The 27945-nt window shown below is 37.2% G+C and overlaps 2 protein-coding genes across 2 annotated transcripts; one reads left to right on the top strand and one right to left on the bottom strand.

The window, feature by feature from the left end:
* Positions 1–22519, bottom strand: Syn (synapsin). The gene is given in 10 exon segments (XM_068299782.1): positions 1–1271; positions 2538–3966; positions 4028–4195; positions 5716–5812; positions 6231–6448; positions 20017–20121; positions 20194–20337; positions 21480–21551; positions 21608–21771; positions 21843–22519. Coding segments are annotated over 10 exon segments (3129 nt in total). The 5' UTR covers positions 22198–22519; the 3' UTR covers positions 1–894.
* On the top strand, positions 8816–19985 carry Timp (Tissue inhibitor of metalloproteases). The gene is made up of 5 exons (XM_068299784.1): positions 8816–9120; positions 18893–19074; positions 19134–19219; positions 19280–19498; positions 19560–19985. The coding sequence occupies exons 2-5, from the start codon at positions 18942–18944 to the stop codon at positions 19752–19754; spliced, it is 633 nt and encodes a 210-aa protein (XP_068155885.1). The 5' UTR covers positions 8816–9120; positions 18893–18941; the 3' UTR covers positions 19755–19985.
* Positions 22520–27945: the final 5426 nt, after the last annotated feature.

Genomic DNA, 27945 nt, shown 5'->3' with positions numbered 1-27945 from the left:
TTTTGTATTTTTGTGTGAGTGTTTTGTGTGTCAGTTTTTGTGTGTTTATAACATTTGCTCATAGTTTTTTTTTTGTTTTTGTTTTTTTAAATTGTTATAACTTCTCTTTGCGCATATTGTCTTTCATTTGAAGCACACTCCCAGAGTTTTGCATGCGTTTCTATTTAGTTTTTTTTTTTTTTAGTTTTCTTACTCGTCTCATGTTGGTTTTATAACAATTTTAATTAGTTCAAAAATTTCATTGATCTTTCATTAGCTTGGATTAACATGTCATATATGTATGTATATGTATATGCTTGCGAATAAGTAGCAACATGTAATATTTACTCGTATTTGTATAATTCATCAATAATATATATATATGTATATATATATACTATATGTAGGTATGTATATGTATGTATATACTCAAAATTGTATTCATTTTGCTGCAAAAACCAGTCAAGTCATCATCATAATCATTATCGACGTCATCATATTCATTCATCATCATGATCTCTTTTTTTTATATATGTATATATATTCACTAAACGATTACATATGGGGGCCTTGCATTCATTATTGTTGTTGCTTTTGGTGGTTAGTTATAGTATATCGATTAGTAGATAGTGTCTCAAAATGAAATCGTTTAACAAGTTAATATAGACATAAATCCAAAACTACTTGAAGAGACATATAATATTATGTGTTTTGTGTATTTAGGAGAGTTTTTCTTTTAACGTAGTAGTAATCAAGTAATTAAATATGTATGTAGTAACCCAATGTGTTTAGTATGAGTGTTAAGTTCCATGAAACCAGGAAACTTCAGAGGCAGAAGTAAATTAATTGATTTCCATAATGGAGAAAGATTTATGCATATATGTATGTATGTGAGTATGTACGTTATATATGATTTTACTTCAGATCCATTTCATCATCATCGTCTCGGTTGGCGGCACTCCAGCGCTTTGTGGCAGATCCAATGCTGCTTACACTGCCCGTATCGCTGAAATCACTGAATGCAGCATTCTGTATTCCCTCATAGATCTTATACGATCCGGAGCCCGAGCCGGAGCCGGAGGCAGAGCCACTGGTAGCACACATGCTCATACTTTTGGCAGCTCCGAAGCGATCACTTTTATAGTTTGAAGGTGGTCCTCCAAAAATCATATCCGCATCGGATAGTGAGCCAGCAGCACGTGTATATTTTCCATTGCCATGGGCTGATCCTGATCCAGATCCAGCGATTTGACCATCACCGAATATGATATCCAAGTCCGATTGTTTCGAAGCTATAAAAATTCAATTGTTAGTTTAATCACATTTCAATTTTTGAAAGGGAATGTGCACATCAACTTGGCGTGGGTGCATTTAAGGAGCACTACATTATGCCGAATTGCTTGAAGTGATGAGGGATGGACAAACCAAAACAGAAAACCGAAAAGTTAAAATGAGTGTTACCAAAAAAATGTTTTCAATATGAGTGATGCATATATGTATAAGGATGAATGAAATTTGATGTGGCGTTCATTTGATTCTATTAGTTCTAAATCCTTCAAGGATACACCCATAGATAGCACATATTTTTTGATAACTCTGCACTTTAAATTTAGTACACACACACACACATACAGACACATTAAATATTAGAAACACAAAATGGGTTGCATTCAAAATATATCTAAAGAATTTCGTTTTTTGTTTGTTTCACTAGAAGCTTCATATGTGTGTTTAGTGTTCAGACTTTACTGTGGCCTTAAATGAATTTCCTAATAAAAATTAAAGTAGTTCATTGAAAATATTCAAAAAATGCTCCAATTCAAGAGTGTTGGAAAACATAATCGTTGAAAATAAGTCTCATTTGGTGATTGGGTGTGTACTAAAGTCTGTTTGTATCTTTTTGGGGGATAGTGTTGCTGTTGTATCTTTGTCTTTGTCTAGCGTGCCCAAAAAGCCAGAAATGAATTCAAGTTGCGGTGCACTCTAATGAGTAAATACTGTACGGCTGATTTGTTCCTGTTGAGTTTGGTGTGTGTTTGTTTGCTGTTGTTGTTGTTGTTGGTATTGTTGTAGAGTATTTCGTGCGTGCGTTTAGGCAAGCGTTAGGCAACACTGGTCAATGCACTTACAAACACTGGTTTTTCAAACAATTCTTTCACATGTCGTATACGTTATATTTGGCTTACACTCTGAGAGTTTCTTTCATAAGAGTTTTGCTAGTTAAACGAAAATGGTTAGAACACTCTCCTCTACTAATATATATCTTTTGGCTATACATATGCATATAGATGTATGTATGTATGGTATATATGTTTATATATATATGTATATATAGGGCTTATATCTTTTGACACCGCTGCCTACTTGGGCTAAAAGTTAAAGTTATTTGGTCTCGTTCATATTTAAGTAATTAAGAGTTAAATGCTTCGATAAGATGATATTATGGAATGGAGCTTGATTAGTACGAGTAATGAGTTGAAAATGATGAAGAAACGAGGACATCTAGGTCTTGCGCAGAGTTAGGCTGACCAGCAGGACGCCCACAGCTAGATAATTACCATTGCTCTCGGATCGGGAGTACGAGGGTCGTGTGTACGAGGGCAAATCACTGGGATTGTTGTAGCCACCCTGTGAAGCAATCGAATTCGAATCATAGCCAGAAGTATCGCCTGGCAAGGCCGCTGTTGTGGTCACTGCAGCCGGAGCACTGTAGACACTGGCCGATCGCATGCCAATGGCCGAGCGCCAATCAGTGGTGGCCGTTGTCGTAATGGCATCCAGTACTGACTCATTTCCCGTTCCAATTTGGCCGGTTGCGCCTGTTATTCCACTAGAGCTGAGACTGGTAATTGCCGTAATGCCACTGGCCTCACCAGCTCCGGTGGCCGTGGCTCCCGTATTTGTGGTATTTGTGTCCATGCGTGTAATAGTCTCCACGGATGTGGAACTGCCGTAATTGCCATAGCTGGTCTTGTCCTTGCTCAACGAGCTGCTGAAGCTATTGCGATAGCCACTGGAGCTATTGGCATTGCTAGCCACATTGGGCGGCGGCGGTGGTGGTCCAGACGGTGGTGGCGGCGACTTGATAGAGTTTCCATTGCGATTAATGCGCGATGAGATCGATGACGATGATATCGATGAGGAGGAGGACGTTGTTATCGAAGCCGCACTGCCCGATGCTGAGGCGGCTTTGTTTGGCTCCTTGTCAAAGGGATTGACACGTTCTTGTGGTTCAAAATTGGTCACCGGCTGATAGCCGACGGCTGAGTTATCCGTATTTTTATTATTGCTAACCGAAACGCTGGCAGCGGCCTGGGGCTGAATGGCTGACTCTTCGACAGGTCGACTGGGCTGAGTGGAGATGACGTCTGTGGTGCTTGTCTTGCTGCCCGTGGATGCGAACGAGAACTGCTTGCCCAGGAAGGAGCTGCTGAAGCCACCGCCACTACTACCTGGTCCGGCACTGCTCGGCCCACTGGCCATGCCGCTGCCGTTGCTCGTCTCGCTGGCCGTTCTGCCGCGTTTCTTATTAGCGATTTCCTACATGTCACCAAATATCCCCGCAAAGGTCTTCCTCAAGTTCTTCATGGTGTCCTCCGCATCTTCAACCACGGAGCTCTGAGATTGCGGAGGACGCTGTCCGACCCTGGATGCCGATGAAATGCTTGATGCCTGCGATGTTTGTGAATCTCTGCGGACTCCACCGCCCACAGTGCTGGGTCCCGAAGAAGAGCCCGTCTCCTCTGGCAGCTCTGAGATGCTGCTGCGGCTGCTCAAACGTCCAATAGAGCCAACTGCCGGCGAGGTTCGTTCCGGTATGGGTGGCGGGCCGCCCATCGGTGCTGGCCTTGGTCCAGCTGGAAGCGGCGGAGTAGGAGCAATGCTGTTGCCATCATCTGTGGGGCTCTCGGCCCGGGATGAGACCGAAGAGCGTGATGGCAGCTTGCCACCTGGTCCTGTTTGAGCCATATTCGGACGGCAAACATTCTGCGAAAAAAAACAATTTTCATTAGCCAGATAATTTGTTTCTAACTAACTTGTCACTTGCCTGCATTCTTCCTGATACCAAATCAGCTATCTGCCTGCGATCATCCTCCTGGCTATCGCCGATCAAAGCGAAAGTGCTATCACATGCACTAATGATGTACTCACGTCCATCTTTGGCCACCACAACAGAGAGACCACAGACCTCCATGCCTCCAAATAGTTCCGATATCTGTAATTACGATTAAATTCCAATTTTCAATTGAGATTGTCTGAGTCATGAGCACGAAAATGTGTTTGCAATTTTCCTTTAACTAAGCAAGTTTTCTGTGTGGGATTCCGCTGTTCGACCCGGTCTTAATTACATACAGTTTGCTTTGATTAAAGGCAACGACTGACGCCACCCAATCCACCTACATATGAGTATAAGTAATTTCGAAAAAACAAAACTGTGCCGCATTGCTTCGAGTCTTATCTAACCGCTTTAGAATGAGCGAAATGTGCAATTTATTGCAATTAATTTATGTGCATATGTGCAGCAAATCGGCATTCTGCGCACTCAAATGAGTCAACAAGGAATGGGCGAGCTCTGTTCAGGGTAGACTTATTTCCTTTTATGGCTTACACGAATAGAGAATGCCTAAAATACCAAAACTGATGGCATATTCATGTCGAACACATCATCATCGTCATCGTAATCTTATCAAGGAAATGCACTGCGAACTGTGTGGCGCCACATTAAAACAATTATGAGTGCTTCAATTAAAATAGAATCGTTGCCTCATCCAGAGCTTGTAGATATTTCCTTAAATCGAAATCCGCTATAAAACCCGATTTGCATATTCATAAGGTTTAATTAAAGCAACAAATGTCCCCTCTTTCGTCTCCTACTCACAATGTTTGAATTTGTTTTTTTCTGATTCTGACTCTGACCTATTCCACAAAGTTGTTAAACAACCAGACAACCTAGCCACCCAACCACCCAACCACCCGCTGGGTAAATTCAGCAAGAAACTGTATCTAAAATCTGTGCCTTCAAAATGCCGCAAATAATTCAAAAACAATTTTCTTTGCCCACTTATTGATTGGCAAAAGTTGATAAATGTGACGCTGCTGCCTGCTCAGGGGCTTCATATAGATATTTGGAGTCTTAAGCCCATTTAATCAAGTCTAGAAAGACCTTAAACGAAAAATTCAAAATAAGTTTTATCCATCTTGAGTCTGGTTCACATTGGCATGGCTTTACCTAATCTCTAATAAGCATTCCCATGCAATTGAAGTAGTCATCTCTTTTGTTCTATAAATATTTACACCCATAAAACTTTCACTCACTATTAATGAAGTCATTTTCTTTTAGTGATTAAACTATTATATGTTTTTCTGAGAACTAACAACTTGGAGGGGAAATGGGTTTATACTTAATAACTATCTGAAGATTAACTCAAATCGCATTTTCAGACAAAAAGGGATTAAATTTTCGATTTAAGAAAAGCTTTAGATTTAAATTATAAACAAAGCTTTAAAAGTAATATAGAAAAAGTAGAAAATTGGACATTACAAACTAAGAATATAAAAGTAAAATATGTATCTAAAAGAGTATAAAGAAAGTATCGTTAGATAGTAAAAGTTTCGGAAAAGGAGGGAAAATTAATTGTAAGAGTATTTCGACATTACTAACGAATCTTATTGTGGCCTGGTTAAGTTTTCAAATTTGGCTTGCAGTTTGTTGAATGATTTGCTGCAGTGACTTACCTCATCCACCCAGGTTTTGTACTTCTCGGTTAATGTGATTTGCTCGAGCATGGCAGAGCCTTGATTGGTCTTCCAGTTGCCAGTGATGGATTTGCGCCTGTTAAAGAGCGAAAGCATGCAAGCATAATAAATTAGCCGAAAAGATAAAAAAAATACCAAACCAAGCCAAAAAATGAACCCCATGTATAAATGAAAAGGCGAGGATAATTTGCCGCCAAGCAATTTGCATGGCCAGGACGGGTGCGGGCGGTTGATAAGGAGCCACTTGAGATCTTTGAACTCGGCGCACATTTTCGATGACAAACAATGAACTCTTTGCCATGTCTTGAGGTTGCTTTTGTTTGCTGACAGTTGCAAGGTCAATTGCCAGCCACTCGACCCACTCGGCCCCCGTCCCTTAGCCTCCATCACAGGCAAAATTGCAATACCAATCACATTTGCATCTGCATCCGGCATCTTAACTGCGGAGTGCCGACTGCCGACTGTTGTCTGCGGTTTTTGTGGTCATCACTTACATAAATGCCTTGTAGTTGTTGCCAATCTTTTGGATATGCACACTGAACTTGGCATCGATGTAGGGCTCAATGGTGCAATAACAATGCGTATCATTACCAGCCCCACTAACAAGTCCGGCGGCATCTTGCAAGGCGCTCTGATTCTCCAATCGAGCGGTGGCCACACCGCCATGGCAATGTCCAGCCTTCAGTACGCTGGGGAACTTGGTGAATTGAAACTGCCAGACGCATGAAATGAAAGAAAGCGAAAACAGCATTTATTCAGTTAAGTTGAGATTGGTAAGTCTGTTTGGCATTATTTTAAAGTACCCCCCCAATACATACACACAGACACATACCTAAATACATTTAAATACATTGATTGTAAATTCATTTTGAATTTTGTTTTCATTCTGCGGAAATTTCAAAGTGCACGTAGAAATGTTTATTAATCGAGTTGGCCAAAAGCCAAATTAATCTTTCTCAATTTTTTGATCTTGTTTTGTTTTTTTCTTTCTCTTTCCTTTTTGCTTGACTTCCGTTTGTAAATTTGACCATGGAACTGGGCTTTTACTGTGGCTAGTTGATTGTACTTTTGCGTCAAGTTATTTGCACAAATTTCCATGAAATCGTTTCAAATTTTTGCCATTAGTCAAGTATTTTATTAATAGAAATATAATTTGGCCTATAAATGTTCAAAAATATTTTTTTTATGCCTTTGAGAAATATGAATCATCGTAGCCATTGCCAAGATTATATAATTATAATGTTTCTCACAGAAATAATTCTTATTTTTTAAAAAAACTTTTTAAAAACAGTTTTCATTCTAGTTTTGAAGAAGAAAACAAATCAATAAAAGTCATTTTCTATTATAAAAGAAACAAAATAGTCATAACAACCTTTAGATTAAACTTTCAATGTCATTCGGGATATATGCCCAGATACTCATAGACTCTTAACTATAATAAATTCCTTAAAGCCATTAAACTATTTTAGTTAAATTTTAACCAATCGTATCAGGTTTAAGTTTACTCCAATATATTGATTGTCTTCGACCCCTATCATTGATATCAATTTCCAACTATAATAATAAGAAGAGAACCAAAAGGCTTAATAGATATAATAACTTCACATGGGGTCATCCATTGATTTGGAAAAGTTTTTCATTTGAAATGCAAACAAATTGATAAATTATTTAAACCATTGCCATTATAATGCACAATGGGTGTATATAATTTGAGAACGCCCTAATGACTCAATTCTACAAAGTGCACACCTTTTGAATTCTTTCTAAATACTTTTTACTATATCAGTAATTGAAGAAAAATGTCTGGCTCTTAATCGAACCCAAATAACTCTTCCAACTGGAGCGATATGAGTACCTGTTAGATAAAAGCCAAGTAAGACGAGGCTCTCACTCTGTAAACGAATCAATCTAAAGGATGAAAGATGCCATTTCATGGCCTTACCAAACATTTATAAGTCAAATTTTGAATAAGAATTTCCGATTTGAATATGCAAATAAAGGATTAATCATTGAGTATAAATAAAATGGCAGACGATTAAAGAGCACAAATAAATATTTGTATTGTACATAAGAGATAAATCATATTATTTCGAGCATGTTGGACATTAATTTTTAAGAAAATATCAACAAACCATAACAAATGATGACGCAGACAGAAAAATTGTCTCAACTGATGGCGTTGACAATGGAACGAGGCGAGAAACGAATACTCAATGAATATCAATAATAATGATGACAGCGATGATGATAATGACGATGATGATGATGACGATGTTTGAAGAGTGAGCGGGTGAGGGTGTTGGGGCTAACGAGGGGATTGTCATGCCACCCCCACATAGCAGAAATTCTTGAGAATTTGAGTGGCCCTGTCTAACTATATAGACGAGTCTGGGGTCTCTTCTCGTGTTTATCTCATCCGAACTCTTAAAATATGCATTGTGACGCATACGTACGAGTATCGGGTTAAGAATAGTGAGTGAATGATGTGTACTATGCACGTATGTATGTATATACATACATATGTATGTCTGGGCAGATTCTGGCCACGTGTTGTCGATGTAGCATGAAGCATGACCACTGGCACGTGTACATCTGTATGTGTGTATGTGTGGATGTAACTTGGTAAGTAAATTATTAGTTGATTTGTGGCCTGACAGATGGGCTATACTGTTGCATCTGCTCGAGTTGTGGCGCCAAACATGCTTCCTATGCCCCCGAGTACATGCAATTAATAAAGCTGCCAAGGTAAAATAATGCACAACCGCTTTTCTACCTCTCTATCTCTCTCTCTCACCGCTCACCCACTCTGTCTCTCCCTTTCTCTCATTTGCAATGAATTTATTATGCTTTTGATCGTCCCGTCAGAGGCAGAGGTAGAGACAGCGTCAGAGGCAGTTATGCGGGTGCGCAACTCGCAACTTTTTGAGTCAAATTGCTATAAAACACTCAACTATTGAGTGATCTTTCTCATATACACTCTCTCTCTCTCTCTCTCTGTCTGTGTGTCTTTCCCTATCTCTTCGAGTGGAATGCATTGTAAGAAAACACACAATCGGTTGAGTGAACGTTTCAGTGCAGAACCGCAAGCTCAACGAAGTAGAACAGGCCAGTCAGCCCAAAGAGACGCAAGATACGCGCGCCAGTACGCGGTGAAGACCAAGTCAAACGAATATTTGAATTTGAATTTCAATATATATAGATATATATTGCTTGTGTGTGAATTATTGTTCAATTATTTCAAATTATTGTTCGTACTCAATGCAAATGCATTGAAGACACAGTGAAATAGTGTCAGATTCAGTTGAATTTTTTTGTGCACCTTTGGGGAAAAAAACCAACACCAAACCTGGTCAAAGAGGGAGAAAACAAGTGGCAATCGTAAAGGTTACTATCTAATTTTATTTTTAAGCATTTTGATATTTTATGTCGCACTTAAAGAATGCTAAACACGCGACATAGTATCACTAGTGTGGCATCGGGGCAGCATCGTTGACACAGCGACACAGTTTTCCACGATGCTGCATTTCTTTTTCATATACCCTGTACGCATTTAATAAAAGGAGTATATTATGATCTCTCTAAAATACGAGACAAACAAAAGGATACCTTATGTGATCAATTAATTCCATTTCCATTTGCCAGGCTAATGCTTCCTTGCACTTCAAAATACAATTACCATGGGTCATGGGTCATCTATATGGGATTTCACCAATGCAATCCAATTTTCTATTATTTAGTTAGTATTATTGCAGTTAAATGAAAGTAGAAAGTAGTTTCTAGAGTTAAGTTTGAGTCCTTCAAGCTAAAGCTTCACAGAGACTTATATTTTTGGCCCTAATTCTCTCTTTCCTCATTGAAACTCACTTTCCTCTATTCTTACATGGTATCTTTTGAGTCGCTACCTTAATCTTGTCATTTGAAATTTATTTCAGTTTATTTTTAATTTGTTGTGTATTTTCCTTTTGGTCTTCTCTCTTGTTTTTCTGTTTCCCGTTTGGCGTTGCTTTGCTTGGCCTGCGGCTATTTGTCTTTTCAACATTTCGATTTGTCTTAATAGGTTTTAATGTCGCCAATTTGTAAACAAACTGTAGCTATAAAAAAAATTATTATTAAACAGCGAATACAATATTTTATTCATTCCCATGTTTTTTGCATTGTGCAATATTCTTTATGCTATATAAATCTTAACATCTTCTTCTTGTTCGTATGTCAAGGTGTTCTTTGGCTGCTGTTCTACGCATATTACGCATACGTCATGTGTGCTCAGTTTTAGTTTCATCTTTGGCATTGGCTAGTTATAATGGCTATAATGTGTAAAAAACGCACTAAAAATACCACAAAAATTTATAGGCACATAAAATATTACAGAAATGAATATTCATTCTCTAAATAATTGTTTTTTTTAATTATCGTCACCTCATTGGAACACAAAAAACAAGACACATAAATTCAACATTTAACTCTTGAAGCCATCCAAAAATGCATCAAGACCTAAAAATCTAGTATACTGAGTATATATGTATGTACAATATATTTCAATACATTCTCATTGGTATTATTTATGAATTTTTCCTTCATTTGACTTTACTTTTCTGTGGCCTTTTTTTTTTTTTTTTTTTTTTTTTTTGCCTCAACTTAGTCAGCACTTTAATGTCTACAAAGTGTTTTCTTGGAAAATATAGCCACTTTATATAGTAGGTAGATGCTTTTCCGGACTTTTATATATATCATAAGCAAATTTTTTTTAAAATTTTCAGCTTTTTGTTTTTATTTATTAAACACATATTGCGCATATGACATGAGGCGCCTTTTTTGCCATAAAAAATATGCGTTAACCACAACAGATGTTTTTTTTTTTTTTGCTCTGAGCCACAAAAAAGCGGTTAGTAGGCTATATTGGTTTATCTTAGTCAGGAGTGACTCTGTCTGTTGATGCAAAAGTTATCGTTTACAAAAATGGCTTCAGCTTGTTTGAACAAATAGATAAAAATTGAAATATATGGAGACTCCATTTGTTTTAAAAATTAGTAGAATATCAATATAGAAGATACCCAAAAATAAGCAAGAGGCTATTAATTTAGCGGATAATGATAATCGATAATATATATTGGCCTTTGTTGGCCTTGTTTTCAAGCATTTTATCTATCTAATTTAATTTCACATTCATTATGTTGAGCCAGAACAAGAATGGTTGGATTGCAAAATGAAATTAATCACTTTATCGGTTTCATATTAAACAAATCCAATTGAAATTATTGCTTTTGATTACCAGTAAATAAATTGAAATGTCTGGAAGCTGATTAAAATTCCAATTCAACGAATACAGCAATAAAACATTTTCTTCGCACATCATTCAATATGGCCATTTTTGGCCAATGCTTTTAAGGCCCAGAAAAAAAACGTCTGAAAGTGTTTGCCTTATACAGAAAAATAAGAGATAAATATACCTACATTTATACGTACATATAAAAGAATATTTGGATTTTGTTTATGCTTTTACACTTGCCTGACTTTTGGCATGCTGACAACAGAAACACAGAGGCTGAGACAGAGACATGGACACGGACACACCCTCAATAACCACAAGCGACTTTTTGGGGGATTATCCCCCTGGATAATTGTGTGGGTGTTGGTTGGCTGGTCGGTTGGTTGGTTGTCATTAATAATTTTCGCTCTTCTTGTATAACTTTGCAATTAAATATTATTGTACAATTAAAAACGATATGCAAAAAGACAGCTTAACAAAGAAGAGAAACATCTTCACCATATGCCCATTCATTCAGACGATGATTCTTTCATTCTGGCAGCCCAAAAATTGTTTCCTTACTTCTCCCACTATGCCCCATAAACAAGAACAAAAATCGATATACGCTTCTTCTCCGTGTTTCAATTTGTTTGATTGCATGTCAGTTCATCAGTTTATTGAACGAGAACCGTCACAAGATCTTTCCAATTGAGTGCTATTAAAATTCCACAAATATTTACGTATATATTGATTTTGCAGCACAAATTTTCGGATACTTGAAACTGAAATTGAAGACCACACACACCCAGTAAATAATATACAATATCCACACACACACACACACACACACACACACACACAGTCAGAGACATACTGAACCCCATTGTTGTCTGTTTCTGTTAATAATAATCTATTTTGTTGCTGTTTGTTTGTATGTGTGCCAACAGGCATTGAGTTCTGCTCATTAAAAATTTATGTTTTTATGACCCACAAATGCAATAAGAGTTGAGCCCTGGCCTGAAATGGACTTGAGACTTTAAAGAGGGTACATATCGGGCTCTCTATAATGGGAGTCCAAAAAAAAGGAGAAGGGTCTCCCTCTATTTCTTTCTCGTTTTGCTTGTTAACTTTTATTTGCTTTACTGACGCGACACATTAGCATTTTTAATTGAGTTCTCGTTACGCATCCTGGCTAAAGCCTTGAGAGTACAAATTTGCTGGCATTATTTGCACAGTAACAATAACAAAAAAGGCAACAAATTTAGACTTTCATTTCAATACGTGACGAATCTTGGGAATGAAAATTGTGGTACTCTTTTTTTTGCATTTTGTTTGTTTATTCATTTAAAACGACTTGAGAAAACAGAAAGCCAAAAATTATAAATGATGAGTGACCGAATATAAGAAATTGTTTTGGACCAGTGAATAAATGCAAATACACAACACAATCAGACGCAATCAGCGACATCGAGATGCCCTTCTACCACTTTCAAATTAGGATATCTTTAGGCTATATGCATTGTATGTTTTGGGAGAGGACAAAACACTGAGGAAACTACAAATATTTATCCCTTCAACATTCATCCTTATATTGTAAAGAGAGAAATCAATTCATCCTCGCATGGACCATCGACAAATTGACTTCAGGACCTTCATCAAGTTAAATATTTACTGCCAATTCTACATGTTCTTACATAGTCTATGGATAAAGGGTATAGAATTATGTGACTACTTCAACCGAATTCTACTATCATGCCCTACTTAAAGTTGGCTAAATTGTGGCATAAAAATTACCATAACTAGATCAACATATCGTGAGAGTATCATTAAACCCTTTTCGCAAAACGTTCAATCACTCTTTGGGGCTGTGTACTGCCCCAAAGCCATCTTAAATCATTTAATCTTATTATTTATTTATCTCAGTTATTCTAACGTCAGCAAGTTTGGGGAATAAAAATATAAATATAAGCAGTCTGCAAAGAACCCAAGATACATACAAACATTCATTGGTCTGAGTACCGCCAGCAGTAGAGATATTGTAGAGTAAATTGTTTATTAAAATAATAGATTCTAAAGAATTGTGATATTGTTTTGATTCTCTAATCTTTATAGTACATATTTGTTGGAGCCATTTTGGCAACATTATATACCCTTTGAGAGCAAAAAGTTACTGGGTATAAATATCTTGCATATTTCTTACAAAATTAATGATGCAGAAAACCATAAAAACCAATTCTCAAAACATTTTACATTGTTGCCACTTGGTGGCGCCACTTTTGTTCGTTCTGTTGCAATGACAGAATCACGTCACACCTGAATTGAGCTGTCGAAACAGTCTGACAGCGAACAACCGCTGCCTTTTTTTATTCATTTTGGTTTTGTTATTTAATAGATAAATGCAATTCAATTAGCAACTCGTTAAGGCAAATCAAATATCGTTTGAGGCTTCTTATCAGTTTAATTAGTTTTGTTTTTTAAACACACACACACATACAGACACAAACAAACACACAGGTGTGTGTCTGGTTGCATGCTGAGAGTTAAGACTGAAGTAGGTAAATATATTTCTGTATTCATGACAATCGAAAAACATTTGCATGTCAAAGATCAACTTGGTCAAGATAGTGCCCAGGGTGTAAGGGGGGAGGATGGGGGACAGCAGCATTAATCAAAGTATTCTCTATAGCCAATTGAGCCAGAGATTCATGAGAGACCCATTGATCATGCTGATTATGGTATTGCCCGATCGTGACTTTGAGATTTTCCTTTAATTTTCCATTCATTGTGTCCGATCAGCTAAGCGGAAAAAGTAAAGACCAACCAAATAACAAGCCATGGGCCAAAGAAAGTTATGAAAATTGCCGAAAAGACATGAAGAAAAATTATATGAATGTAAAATATGGAAAATGGGAAATGTTCGTTGTTTTCCTGGCAAATGCAATCTCATGACCTCATTGCCATTGCATTTCTAGTGAATTTCGTTTGGTTTACTTTACTTAATTAAGAGAATGCGAGATAACATTTCAGATGATAAGCTACTTCCATCTACATTCATACACATGTACATATATTCATAGGTACATATGTATGTACCTCCATTTCGAGTGACATCATCTCCATATTGGATCATGTAACATCATATCGTCATTTGAGAATGCCAAATGAGACAGACAAATCGAACGGCGCAGTAAATGAATGTTTAGAAAGTCAATCAGCAAATGATAAACAAATAAACAAACGAATTGTGTATAAAGAGCAACAGCAAAAAGTAAATGACCGGCTTCGAAATGGCATTTAACAATAAACCGACAAATGGGGTATCAAACATTACCATTCCAAGAACCCTTTGGAGGGTATCGTTTGCTACATTTTCTCCACTCTTGGTCTTTGCTCGCTTTTGTTTCTATTGAAGCTTCTTAAGTAAACAAATACGTATATATATTTTTTTAATTTTTCATTAGAAATCTTTAAATAATGTAAGCAAAATGTTCCATTTTATATATATATTTTTTGCCCTATAATCCAATTTGATGATGGTATGCAAAAATTATATAATTAAATATTATTATAATCGCATCAGTGCATTTCCGCTTTATTGCATCTAAACCATATGAAATACATATTATGCCATAATAAGTAGGCGGAAGGATGATGTAATTTATGATCTTCAGATGGATGAGTAAGAAATAAAGAGAGACAAACAAAGATTGACTGAATCTTATATAAGACTACCAAATATGTTTTATAGTTTCTTTAGGACCCAAAGCTTTGACGCTTGGCATAAATATGATTTATTATTTAGTACCCAGAGGCAACTGCATTTCACTGTCTGTCGATCTTGATATAACCTTTCACCCCCAAAGTGAGCTAAAACGAAAGCTAAAGCTAAAAAGGGGAGCCAAGCTAAATGGGGAATATTTGTTTTCCTGCTGAATGCATTCTTTTGAGGAGCAAAATACTTGAGATTGAGATTGTAAATTGAAAAGCGCATGGCTATTGCCTTAAATTGAAACCGAAAACAAATCACGTACATAAATAAAAAATGTTTTATATTTCCATTCCCTTCTCCCCATGCTTTACCCCGCATTGTGGTGGGTCATAAAAGCAGACAGAGTGCTTCAATTTTGTCAATATGTTTGTGAACCCGGCCACATAAATGCACAAACACACACCAACAAACACACACATTAGTAGCGTTTTATGAGCTCAATTAAGTGCTCATAAAACAATCCTCTCTGCCAACTCTGTGTCTCTTGTTCTCTCTCTTTTCTCTTTCTCTATGACAACACTGTAATAGTGATGTTTATGCTTTTCCTCTTTGACCTGATATTTATGCTAACCAACAAGAACAACCAAAATCGCATTAATTATGTGGTTTTAGCCACTTTTGAACACTGGCCAAAAAAGCGAAAACCTCACTGGGCCTAGCACTTTGGTTAAGGCTGCTGCCTGTGGCCAAGTAACTTTTATTCAGCCATTTCTCAATCCTTTATGCGGTCCTTTTTCAACGCTTTTTTTACCTTTTCGCAACGGGGGCGAAAATTCTGTCTTGGTCGCTTGGACGACTTTGTCTGGGGGGCAAGTGTTAATAATTGTGATTATTTCAATTTGCATAATTTGAATTTGTAATGCTTTTAGCACAAAGTCACAAACAACCAAGTCTCTCGAGCCTATAAATTTGATCCATTTTGGTAGTAGACTCATGAATTTATCAAATAGGTAGTCAAGGTTAAAAACCAGGGCCGAAACTTTATTCTTATGGTAATTAAAAATTTCTCCATTGTTGTTCTCGGTGAATAATATAGAGATCCATCACTGGTTAAATGTAAAGGCAATGAGAAAAAGAATAAGGTAAAAGGTGAAGATTTTTAGAAAATCAAATAACTTGGCCATGAATAAATTTGATCCTTTTTAAGTGCTTAAACAGTTTACTTATGATGGGAAAGAGTTGAGGTAGTTGTATTATATATTTAATTTGGGGGTAACCACTTTCTTAATTTTCTCAAAAAGAGCGACTTAGTAAAAATTTGAAGCCAAGACCGGACTATATATGGAATGCCTGATAACCTTTTTTAAACAGGGATTCTAAAGAAATAACCTTTAAAACGACATAGAGTTTTTGTATTAAACCATTATAAATAATAGTTTAGTATCAGTTATTTGCATATAAGCAAGATAGAATTTATATATATATATATCTGTTAAGATATTACCAAACAAATATTCCATCAAGAGAATGCCCTTACCAACTTATTTTATATTGCTCATTCAGTTAGATTTACTATCTGATTAAAGATTTGCTACAGTTAACATTGTGGGGCTATAGTCGCTTGAGTTTTCACTGATTGTGAGTTTTGCTGAATGCCGTTTGCTTTCTGTATTTTTTTTTTTTTTTTGGGTTTTTTTTCGTTAATTGGCCTGAGGGCAAAAGTGGAAATCAATGCTAATTAAAGTCATGCTGATATTCGGTTTCGACTTTACATATCTTTCGAAATGCTTGGGTGTTGGTGTTGTTGTTGTTGTTGTTGCTGTTGGTTTGCTGTTGGTGGCCCGCATAACTAAATGGCAGCGGCATGGAATTGTTCATTCCAGTGTCAAATGTCAACATCGATGATGATGATGATGACGACGATGGCAATGATAATGATGATGATGTTGATGACGACACACTGCAGCAGCAGTGGCAACAAAAATAACAACAAACAAGTGTGACCAATTAGACCAGGCGTGAAGTGACGTCAAATAAACGCTGAACGGCAACTGAATGTCATATCGCCAGCTATAATATATATAACATTTAATTGACATATGTACAGGCTGTCAACAGACACAGAGACACACAAACAGAGGCACCGCCATGCGACCCTGCCACCATGCCACTGTCTCCCACTGACTCCAACTCTGTCTCACTTTGCTGACATGCCGCATGCCGCCTGCCGTGGCAACTTTAAAATGAATATGTGATAAATAACCAAGCTAATTGTGTGTGTGTGTGTGTGTGCGTGAGAGCTGCCGTGAAAAAAACTAAACTAAAAACAAAATCGTGCGAATTTTTAACGCCTCTAAAAATGTTTTTCTTGTTTCTCTTCTATTAGGCCTTTCGAAAAGTGATTTAGCTGCTGCTAAATGCTGTTGACGTTTTCCCATTCTATCTATCTATCTATGTGTGCCACTTTTTTCTGTTGTTGTTGCCTGTTTTTCAGTTGTTGTCTGTTGTCTTGTCTAGCTGTTTGTTAAACAAATCCGCGCCGCCGCCGTTAATTGCCAGGCAAAGTGTCAAACTAAGAAAGGAGATAGAGACAAGGGAGGGGTATAAATACATACATATACAAACGACACGGGGTGAAAGGCAGGCAAACTTTCCTTATGAAAATATTCTTGAAAGCATTACAACACGCTCTCTCTCCTCCCCTCTAGCTTCCTACTTTGCTCTGCATCTTCCCATCGCATCCATCGCTTGGCCGTTTCTTGTTCCAGTTTATTCCCCATTAGTCAGAGTTGAGTCGTCTGCTTGTCTGGCCGCCACTTGGGCTGCCACTTAATAAATAGTTTGATGCATTATATTTGCTTGCATTCAATCAATAAGGCAATCGACAGAAATGACCCCCTTTCCAACAACCCATTACCTCTTGCCACCCATTGCCCCGCAAAAATCACACGCACATGCCTCAGAGTTAGCGTCTTTTCTATCTCTCTCTCTCCCTTTCTCTCTCTTTTCATTGAATGTGATGTGTTTTTTCTAGTGGCTTTTCCGCAAAATGCTTTTAATTCAATTTTATTTCAATTTAATTGCCACATTGCCGAGAGCTGCCGGGTTATATGCATAGGATAGATAGACCGATTGCCCTGGCATGCATATGGGAAGTGGGATCTATATATATGATGATTGGTGTTGGTGCTGATGCTGCTGCTGTTCGACTGACTGACAGACTCGCTGACTATCTCTGTCGATCGACACAAAATCGACTTTGACTTGGAACTGGAAAATGCATTCCTTTTCACTCTCTTTCTCTCTCTCTCTCTCTGTTTCACGATATTATACAATAATTTTGCAGCCGTTTTTATTGTAATGGATTTCGATTTGTGTTTCAAGTTTTCTATGAATTTCAAATTGAAATGCCATAGGCAATTGAACTACTTTTCCTCATATGATTTGTGGCTTCTAAATTGTCTGTTGAATTGTAAAATAAAATAATATTATTGAAAACAGAAAAAACACAAGAAAAAAAAACAACGACAAAATAAACTTAATGTAAGCATAATCTAGTCCCTTAGGCGCATGTTTGTGTGTATATATAGCTGATAGAGAAAATAAATATGTTAGATTTAAAAAAAGAGAAAGAGAATGAAGACTGGAGGGAATCAAAGATGAGATGAGCATGCTTCTGACAGACAGCAAGATTAATTGCTGTGACACTCGGCGTATGTGTAATATATTAAATGCATAATTGAGCAACATATTGATGGCTTGATTGATGCCTCGACTGCTGATGCTGCGGCTGCTGCTGCTTTTGCTACCTCGGCCTGGTCTCAACAGAGATAAGCTAAATGACATAAGTAAGACAGACTTAATTAAACTCTCTGTATGACCTTCTTTTGCTGCTGATGCTCCGGCTGCTGGTGCTGGATTGATAGTAAATCATCATCTTGTTAATGGCAAGCGATTTCCTTGGCAATCTCGTTTTTATACCCCAGCATTGTGTATTACAATTTTATCATGACATTGAATAAAAGTTTATTGCATTTAAACGTTAACATTTCACTAGGAAAGTGATTTAATTTAAGCAACGACAAAGAAAGGTTTCTGAGTTTAATGTGGAGTTGAAACTTCCTGTTGCGTGGTTGAAGATAATGTTTCAAATTAGTTTAACTGAAAGGATATTAATTTTCCTGTCTTTCTTTAATTTGCAGCCCCCATTGTGAAACCAGTCGATAAGGATAATCTATTATAGCTCCTGTCATGGGTTTTATAAAGTATTTAAGTTTATTGGCGCTTAGCCTGTTGGCAATTGTAGCATTTTATGGTCAACCAGCCAATGCCTGCTCCTGCATGCCCTCGCATCCACAGACGCATTTCTGCACAGCGGATTTCGGTGAGTGAGTCCGTCGGAGAGGTCAATAAATAAATGCCAGCATTTTCTTTTTTAAATAGTTGTTCAGCTGCGTGTGCGACGCAAATCGGATATGATTGAGCGGGGTAAAACGCACTACAAGGTGCAAATAAGGCGCACCTATAAGGTAGGTTATGTGATGAAAGGATTCCCAGTGAGCATTGTTCTAAAACTTTCCATTCCAAAGGCCACACCCGAAGCTCTACGCATGCTGCGCGATGGCCGCCTCACGGCTCCCAGCATGGAAAGCATGTGCGGCATTTCTCTGGACATTGGCAAGGTCTACATTATAGCTGGACGCGTGCCCATGCTGAATATATGTAGCTACTACAAGGAATATACCAAAATGACGGTGACAGAGCGTCATGGCTTTAGCGGCGGATATGGCAAGAGTTGTAACTGCACGGTGAGTGAATTTAAGCGAGATTCCCGTTGGCTCAACATGATAACTCATCATTTTTTTGTAGGTGAGACCCTGTTTCGGCAATAACTGTTTGCGGAATCGTGAATACGTCGATGGCTGCAAATGGTCACCATTTGGCAATTGTGAACGAGACTTCAGCGCCTGCACACCCAGAACCATTAACACTCGGCATGGCAGCATTTCGCGGTGCCGCTGGCAACGAACACATGCATACAAAAAGTGTCTAAGCAATCCGTAAGATGCAACATTTAGTTGCATTTTGTCGTGCTCTTGTTATGCCACTGTTTTTCTCTCTATCTATTTCTTCCCGACATCTTTCTCCTCTGTCCTAGAGCTTTAATATGTACGTTATGCCTAATTGTGTTATTTATTAATTCAATTATTTTTTTTTTAAGTGTAACCATATAATGTCGTCTAGTAGCTACTTAATTAGTATCATAGATATAAACTTACTCCTATATAAATACAACTTTGTGTATGATTGTACGTATTGGACTTACCAAATCGCGTGGATTGGGAAAGAATGTTTGTTCAATCAGTGGGAAACCATCTCGTCCCAAGCGTCGCTGCAATTGCAGCAGATGCGAAAATACCCAAGGCTTATCCTAGAAAATGATTTAAACAAACAATATCAAGGATTTATCTCTAAACATCTCTTAGAGAGTAGCTCAACATACCTGGAATTGGTAAATCGAATGCAATGAGTTTATACTGGGTACTCCGCCATATTTCAGACCCAATATAGTTGAACGAAAATCACTGGAACCATCTCGCGGTGGTTGGCGTATCAATACGAAATCCGGGCGGAAAGAGCGGGCAACCTGAATTTGTTATAAATCAAAGAAAATATATTGTTTTTTTTTTCTCTGCTCTTTGTGTGATATTCTAAAAATCGAACAAATCAAATTTTAGCATGTAACAAATTTTGTATGTAGCAGCAAAATTAAATAACACAAAGTTGACAAACAAAATTAAAAAGTTTTATTTTGTTTTTTATAAAATGTATAGTCAAAGGAAAACTTCTCTTAAACTTTTCTCTTGTTACTTTTTCTTTAAATTTCCCTTATCTAAATTTAAATTTTGTAAAAAGCCACTAGAACAAGTTGCACAAAATGAAACTTGGGAAACTTTGTTGATTTATTATTTAGCTGCATACTTTTAGGCATCGCTGATGTTATGTGCGTGTAAAATTCATGTAAAATTTTGTTGCAAAAAAAAGGTTTTCTTTTGGTAGATTCATAAATTTGCAATGCACTTTTTTCAAAAAAACATAGTTAGCAGTATAATAAGGATAAAGTTAACTAAAACTAAAACAAATATTTAGCAGGACGTGACAAAACCAAATGCTATCATTTCTTGTCTACGTTAAAGGTTCCAAAAGCATCCATGTTAACTTCGAGACATAGTTTAATAAAATTCTCAGTAATTCCTTTCTGTAAAGGACATTTAAGTGGGTAGACAAATATTGATTTGATGTATTGTCTACCTGAGTTAAAGGCAACAAGAAACTGCGACCATTTGCAAACAAACCTGAGTTAAGTTATTGTATTATGTATCTGCTGTTTATAACCTCTCTGTAATTCTCATTTTTCTTTTCATATGGCTCTAATGAGCTGTCGTCTATTTGCCTTTGAATTGCAGCATTTTATTGCTAAGCTACAAGTGTTTTCCACTGCCCAGTGCAGCAATTTAGCAGTGTCATAAAAATCAACAAAATGGCTCAGAATAAACAGAGACAGAAACTATGCAAACCGAGTGGCTTAAGTATGTATATAAATATTTAGGGAGAGCCAAAGCTAGAGAGAGAGAGGAGGGAGGGTAGAAAGTATATTCCATTTTCCAAGAGTTACTCAAGAGCCAAGTGTACTAAAGAAAAGCTAAATATAGACCAGACAGGCCGACAATTCACCTCCCATTGCCATCGTTTTTCCTAATTAAAGCCAAGGGAGTCCTAGAAACTTACCCGAGTGCCGCTGCGATAGGCAGCCATGGTAACAACTGGTCCTGTATCAGCGCTGGAGACAACAGTAATATCCTGGATAAATGAGTTCACAATAAGTTTAGGCCGTTATTCAGTGTTTCAGTGCTTACCCTAAACTCCGCTTGCTCTACACGTATATCGAAATCGCCATGCAAACGACGGCCACGGAAATATTTCGACCAGTCCGTATTTTGATCATCCAGAACGAGAAGAGTAAAGTACTTATCCTTGTTGAAACTGGGAGCACGCTGAGTGGCACTCTGAACCGCAGCTCCTGTTGAAGATAGAGCACAGAGAAAGGGATACAGGTTTATGTGATTTGTGCAAAACGCTAGCTGGTCATACCCAATATGGAGGCTCCCTGGTCACGTGCTGCTCCCGTTAAGCTCTGCACACGCTGCAAGAGACTTTCTCGCGACTTTGCCGGACTGGTGGGGGCACTGACACCCCTTGGTGGAGCCGGTGCTGCCGAAGTTGGCGCCTTGCCAGCACCAAAACTTAATGCCAACTCTGGGGCAGCTCCAGACGGTTGCGGTGGCAATTGGCCTGGTGCCGGCGGTGGCGGCATGCTTGGTGGGCCGCCACCGCTGGCAGGAGGCTTGGTCGGCTGATCCTGTATAGGACGTGCCGCCGGCGGCAAACTATTGGGATCGACATCATCTACCTCGGAAGATAAATCTCCCGAGCTGAATCTGAGCATCGTGCGTGGATTTATGTGTTAGTGGTTCGATCGAGAGTGATTCGAAGTGATTCAAAAGGACAGGTGGACAAACAAAGGGTGCAGCGCAGTTAAGTGATATCAGTAAGAAAGATAGAGAACGAGAACAGGGACACAAGTTTCCAAAGGGGGGAGAAGCAGAGCGCCAAACAGAGAGGGAGAGAGAGAGAGAAAGAGATGTGGAGAAATAGACAAACATATGAAATTTCAAATTAGTTTCGTTTGCTCTCAGCCTTGCCCAACCCATTAACCACTCGTTTGATGATTGAATGCACTTGAGTTGGGCAATGGCAATTCCTTTTTTAAGGTCTTTACCTTCTCTTCAGGAAATTAACATTGGAAGTGAAGCTGGATTTAAACGATGAGAAATTCAGGGTGCTGCTTTTTGGTTCCTGAACACATAAAATATACAAAGTAGAGTTGATATTTTCCTTTTTAGTTAATCTTAAATCTTAGATTAAATAAGTGCTTAATTTTTCTTGTTTTTTGTTTTCTTTTTGGGCATTCATGTGACGAATTCTGGTTGCTTATATAGTGCGTAGACATCGAAAGGCATATAGTATTAGGTATATACATACATATCTCAAGCAATGCACAAAACAAAATCATAACTTAAAACTCTCAGCATAAAATTAAATATTTCGTCCTGCCCTAAATTGGAAATTTCCGTTTTTGAAGATAAGTAAATTGAATCGTTCATTCAATATACTCGTATCCACTTCGAATGTGAATTTTCACAGTGAAAGATGGTAAAAATCGTAAATCACCTAGCTTATTAGCTGCCAGGTAAGAAGAACTCTTGTAACTCATTTCAAATTTCATATGTCTCAGCGATTATTAGTATACAATTTCATTTATATCAATATTTCATATTGGTTAGACTTATCAAACAAATTTTGTCAGCAACATGAATTCATAATGCAAAATAGTCTTTAAATGTATATGAATGTGAAATAGTTAGATAGAGATAGAGTTAATGGGGAAAAAAAGAAAAGAGCCAAGTGAAAAACTTAAATGCTTATATGCAGCTTAAAATCAATTTCAATTCAAATATGCAAATTAAAAAACATAAAAACTAACTGCTTCAGTGTATAAAAGTAAATGCAGCGTCCAGAGTCCGGGGTCCTGCATCGCATAAAGCTCAACAGGTAACTAAGGCAAAGAGCAAACGGAAATTGCAAGCCACAAAGAAAGTTTTAATACCTTTCGCTAATTAATATTTTATAATTGCTTTTAATATATGCACATATGTAGGTCCTTTGGAAAATAAAAATTGAATCAGTATAGATGACTACTAAAGTGTGAGTTTAAAAATGGGAGACGCATTATCATTAACGTCTCTCATATTCTCCTTAATCCTTAAGGATCAACTAACTAACTATCAACTAAGCAACCCTCTATGAAAGGAGGTTGTCTATATAATTGTGACAAGAAGTCACTAGGGGGCGTGGTAGAGTTGAATAAAGTATCACGCAAAACATTTTAATTAACTACACACGTTAATGTTGTTCCATTTTGTTAGAATGTTGAATTGTATGAATCAATTCTGATAGATTTTTATCTGGACAGGACTTTTAGAACTACATTAAGCATTTTTGTGACTTATCACATTGCAGATCTCTTAATGTTAGGAAAAACTATCCATAATTCAGACTGCATAAAAGAAATAAAGGCAGAAATAATATTTCACTTGTCATTTGCCTTATTTAAACGATTTAAGAGAAGGTCTTAAGTAAGAAGGACTAAAACTATCTCTATTTATAGAGAGAGACCTGCTAAACAGGGCTTAGTGTTTCCCATATTTTCTCTTAAATGAAATTTACCCTTTTAGGCAAAGATTAAATAAGCTTTAACCTAGGCCTCAGGACCTTTGCATCGATTTTGGGAGCCAATAAAAGGCATTTTTATTAATATATATGTATGTATATATATAGAAAAAAAAAAGTAAGTTGTGGGTTGAAGCCGAGTGTGGGGCGGTCTTGTCAACACAATGTCAAACACTTGTAGCCATAATCTTATGGCTTGTTATGGTTGCCACTTGAAACTTTTTGAAGCCAACACGTACAACAAATAAAATGAAGAAAATGAAAAAATGCCTGCCGGCTATTTAGAGACTTAAAAAGCAAACAAACTATGAAAATAAAAAAGAAATACAGAGGCATTTTTTCTTTTGTGGTGATATATAATATACAAATATACATAGGACATATATAAGTATATTTAAGCAAGGCAAGTTTTGTGCTGAAATATTTATTTTATTGGATTATATGTAGATGAAGGTGGTCCTTGAAACAGTCTTACCGGTGGCGGGGCGCAGATTCGCCCACACCCAGCAGTTGCAATGGCGCTAATATTGACAGTGAACGACTATGGGCAGTCGTTTAGTTTGGGCCTCTGCACCGTTCGCTGTCTGTTTCGCCTAATGAGTGGGCAAACTCGACTCTGTAATAAAAGATAAATGAAAAGAAAAACTTTATTGAAACTTCTCAAAACAAAATTCATTTGCTCAGCTGGTCTTGCTGTTGCAGGCAAATTGCCAAGAAGAAAGATGTAAAGTTTTAGTCGACGAAAACAAAACAAAAAAAAACGAACTAACAAAATGGGATAGAATGAGGCTGCAATGGCAGGCGGCAACACAATAACAAATAGAGAAAAATGTAAGGGAAAAAAGACCTACAACATATCAGGGGCTGTCCGTCTAACTTGAATGAAATGACAGGACGACGGCCTGACAGACAAAACTCTTTTGGTTTGCGTTTCATTTGGTTCATTGCACTGGCTGTGGCCGCTAACTGGGACAAAAGTGTTGCGCAAACGGAAGACAACCCTTCCTGGTTATGACTGATAGACCACAACAGTGCCTTTACTTTTTTGGTTAATCAATGGAAAATGCTTAAATCATGCACACTTTGAAAGTTCTTGCCAGCAACAAGCAAAATGTTTTTTGCGTTTGTGGCACTGCTTTAAAGTCATTTTTCTATAGCCTACTTATGAGCGTTTTCTTGCGTGCTGCAAAAAAATTTGCAAACTGAAATTGTCACGAGAAAACATTTCCTTTTCCTCGGAAAATAAATGCTAACAAACATAAAATTGTACCCACGCCAATGCCACAGTATTTGAATCTGATTTTAAAATTTTATTTAAATATGAGGAAATTAGTTTTCCTGCACTGGGAAAATTTGAAATCTCAAGGGTAAACTGAGAGTGAAATAAAACATAGATCCATGGGTCAAACACATAGAAATTTGCATTCATTTCAATAAATAATTTTCTTATGCTTAATTTACATAAAGATTCTATGTAAATTTTGGTTGATTTATTCCAGAATCGGCTGGAGAATTTGTATAATTTACATTCTCTATTAGCTAAGGGCAAATACGGATGTTTTATGCAATTCTTTTTGGCAATGTAAATCAAAGGTAATTCATACATTCATGAAAAGAAAGATGAAGGATTTCGGTGGACTTTATAATACGGATAAGCATATTATTACGTATACGCTACGTTAGCCAATTGGCGCCCAAGTGTCTGGCGTATCATCATATACTTTGTGTGCCACTTTTCCACGCTCAAGTGTGGGAGAATGTATGTTTGTATGTACATATGTAACCCCAAACTGAAGCTGTAACTATGTTAATGTTGCACTTGCCACTGACATCGGAACACTTGGTCTGGGACTGGGACTGCGAATTGTACCGCTTACATTGTGACATTTGGCATTTGAGTTGCTGTCACTGCTCGTATATTAAAATGTCAAAGTTGAGCAAGTTGACATAGCCAAAAAGAGAACCATACCAGGCCCAAAAAGGAAATGAAATCTACCACACACACACACATAAGAACACTTATTTGTCTTCCTTTTCCTCACCAAATTGATGAGCTCACGTTATTTCGGCAACTTTCATTACTTCTGAATGATGTATGTATCTTTTGATTACCTTTTGGTTGTTATATCTATACCAAATATATGTTTTATTTTTAGTTATTTTTGGTGTAGAGCCTTTTTCGTTGCCAAATTAAGTTCGTTATGCTGGTGAAAAATTGTGCAAATACTCAACTTAATTGGATGTTTTCTTCACAATTTTTGGGGTTTTTTCTGCAAAAAAAAAAAGTGTATTCTCATGCCATGGATGAGTTGTGAAGGCAACTGATTTAAGGACCACAAGACCAGCCACAAATACATATACAGCTTCACTGTGCTTGTGTGTGTGTGTGTAAGAGAATGTGTGAAAACTTTTTGAATTAATAATCACAGCTAACGTGTTGAGGGTCTCCGGTCTCTGGGCCGTTTTGGCCAACCAACTGAAATCTTTTTTGGTTAGCTCAACCGAAAATCTGTGCTTCGAAAAAACTTTTTCACACAGTTTAACCTTTTTGTTTCATGTGCTGATGCCCAGTTTGGCTTAGATTTGAATTACTAGTACATAATATAACCAATTTCTAAAAGAATTGGGTAAAAATTTGATCCAATTTACGACTCAGTGGAAACTTTTATCAAGCATTGCGCACACATTTCGGCAAAGATTTCGAGGATATAAAATTTTATGTGATATGGGAATGAAGACAATTGCTCCCTTGAGTTCATGGCTTCTCGTTGGTCATAAAGTCAACATTAAAGTTGGTTTAGTTAATTTTTTTTTTTTTGGCATGGACTTAATGTCAACTAGAGTTACATAAAGCCTGATAAGTCGCCTTGGATTTTCTCGTCTTGGGGGTTTTGTTGAGCTGTTGTATACTGCTTTCCTGTTTTTTGCTAACCCAGTTTCTGGCTGCATTTCCTTAATGCCTTCTCAATGGTAATTAAAGTGAAAAAACTCAACTCCTGCCACCCAAAATGGTGACAACATTTTTTTTTTTTTTCTTCTTTTTGGGGTCAAAGACTTTGCGCAGGCTAAATACAACAAATACAAACTATTGTTGTTGTTTCACATACTGGTTTTGTATCACGTGGGCAAACAATTAAGGATAACAAGAAACGAACTGAATTCCCTTTTGGCCTGTTTTTTTCTCCTAAGGAATAGTTGACAATTTAAAGTTATATATTAAATTAACAGCACAAGCATTTTGACATAGTAACGCAATCACTTACCGCTTTGGGGATTCTGGGTTTGTGGGTTAGCAGTTGTAAGGGAACGCTTTAATCGCTTAGCCAAGTTGGGTCGCTTAAGCCTCCTTTTTGTTTGAGGTGTAATTCAATAAAGACTCGTCGGGTTTTCGGGGCTTGTTGTTTCAGCGGCGTCTATCTACGCTTATCACGTACAAACACACACACACACACACAAACACAGTAACAGGCACAGACACTGAAATAGCTATACTAACTGATACAGAAATTTTTTGCCGTGTTTCGATTTTTCCTTTTTCCCACTCTTTAGTTCACTCTCTGTATTACAAAACGACTTTAATTCACAAGAAAAATTTGGTTAAGCACTTTTGAGAACCAAATCCAAATGGCTTATAAAAATTTTTTTTCCGTTTAATGATATTTGTTTAAATTTGAAATTTTCTAACTTAAACTTTTCAGTCAAACACGAGAGAGTGTCTTCTGTATTTTATTCCTTTTTTGCTAAACAACTATCAACGACGGTGATGAAATTTTCACTGAGCGACAAGGCAAATTGTTATATATGAATTTCCCAATCAAAAAGAAAATGTATATAAAGCACGAGAGAGAGCCACGAGCACTGGGAGAGCGCAGAGAGTATTGGGGAAATTTTGGTACTTAATATC

Source organism: Drosophila tropicalis, unplaced genomic scaffold (genome assembly GCF_018151085.1).
Source record: "Drosophila tropicalis isolate 14030-0801.00 unplaced genomic scaffold, ASM1815108v1 contig_878, whole genome shotgun sequence".
NCBI classification, from domain to species: Eukaryota; Metazoa; Arthropoda; class Insecta; order Diptera; family Drosophilidae; genus Drosophila; species Drosophila tropicalis.
Note: the sequence above shows the minus strand (reverse complement) of the source record. Positions and strands in the feature narration are given on the sequence as shown.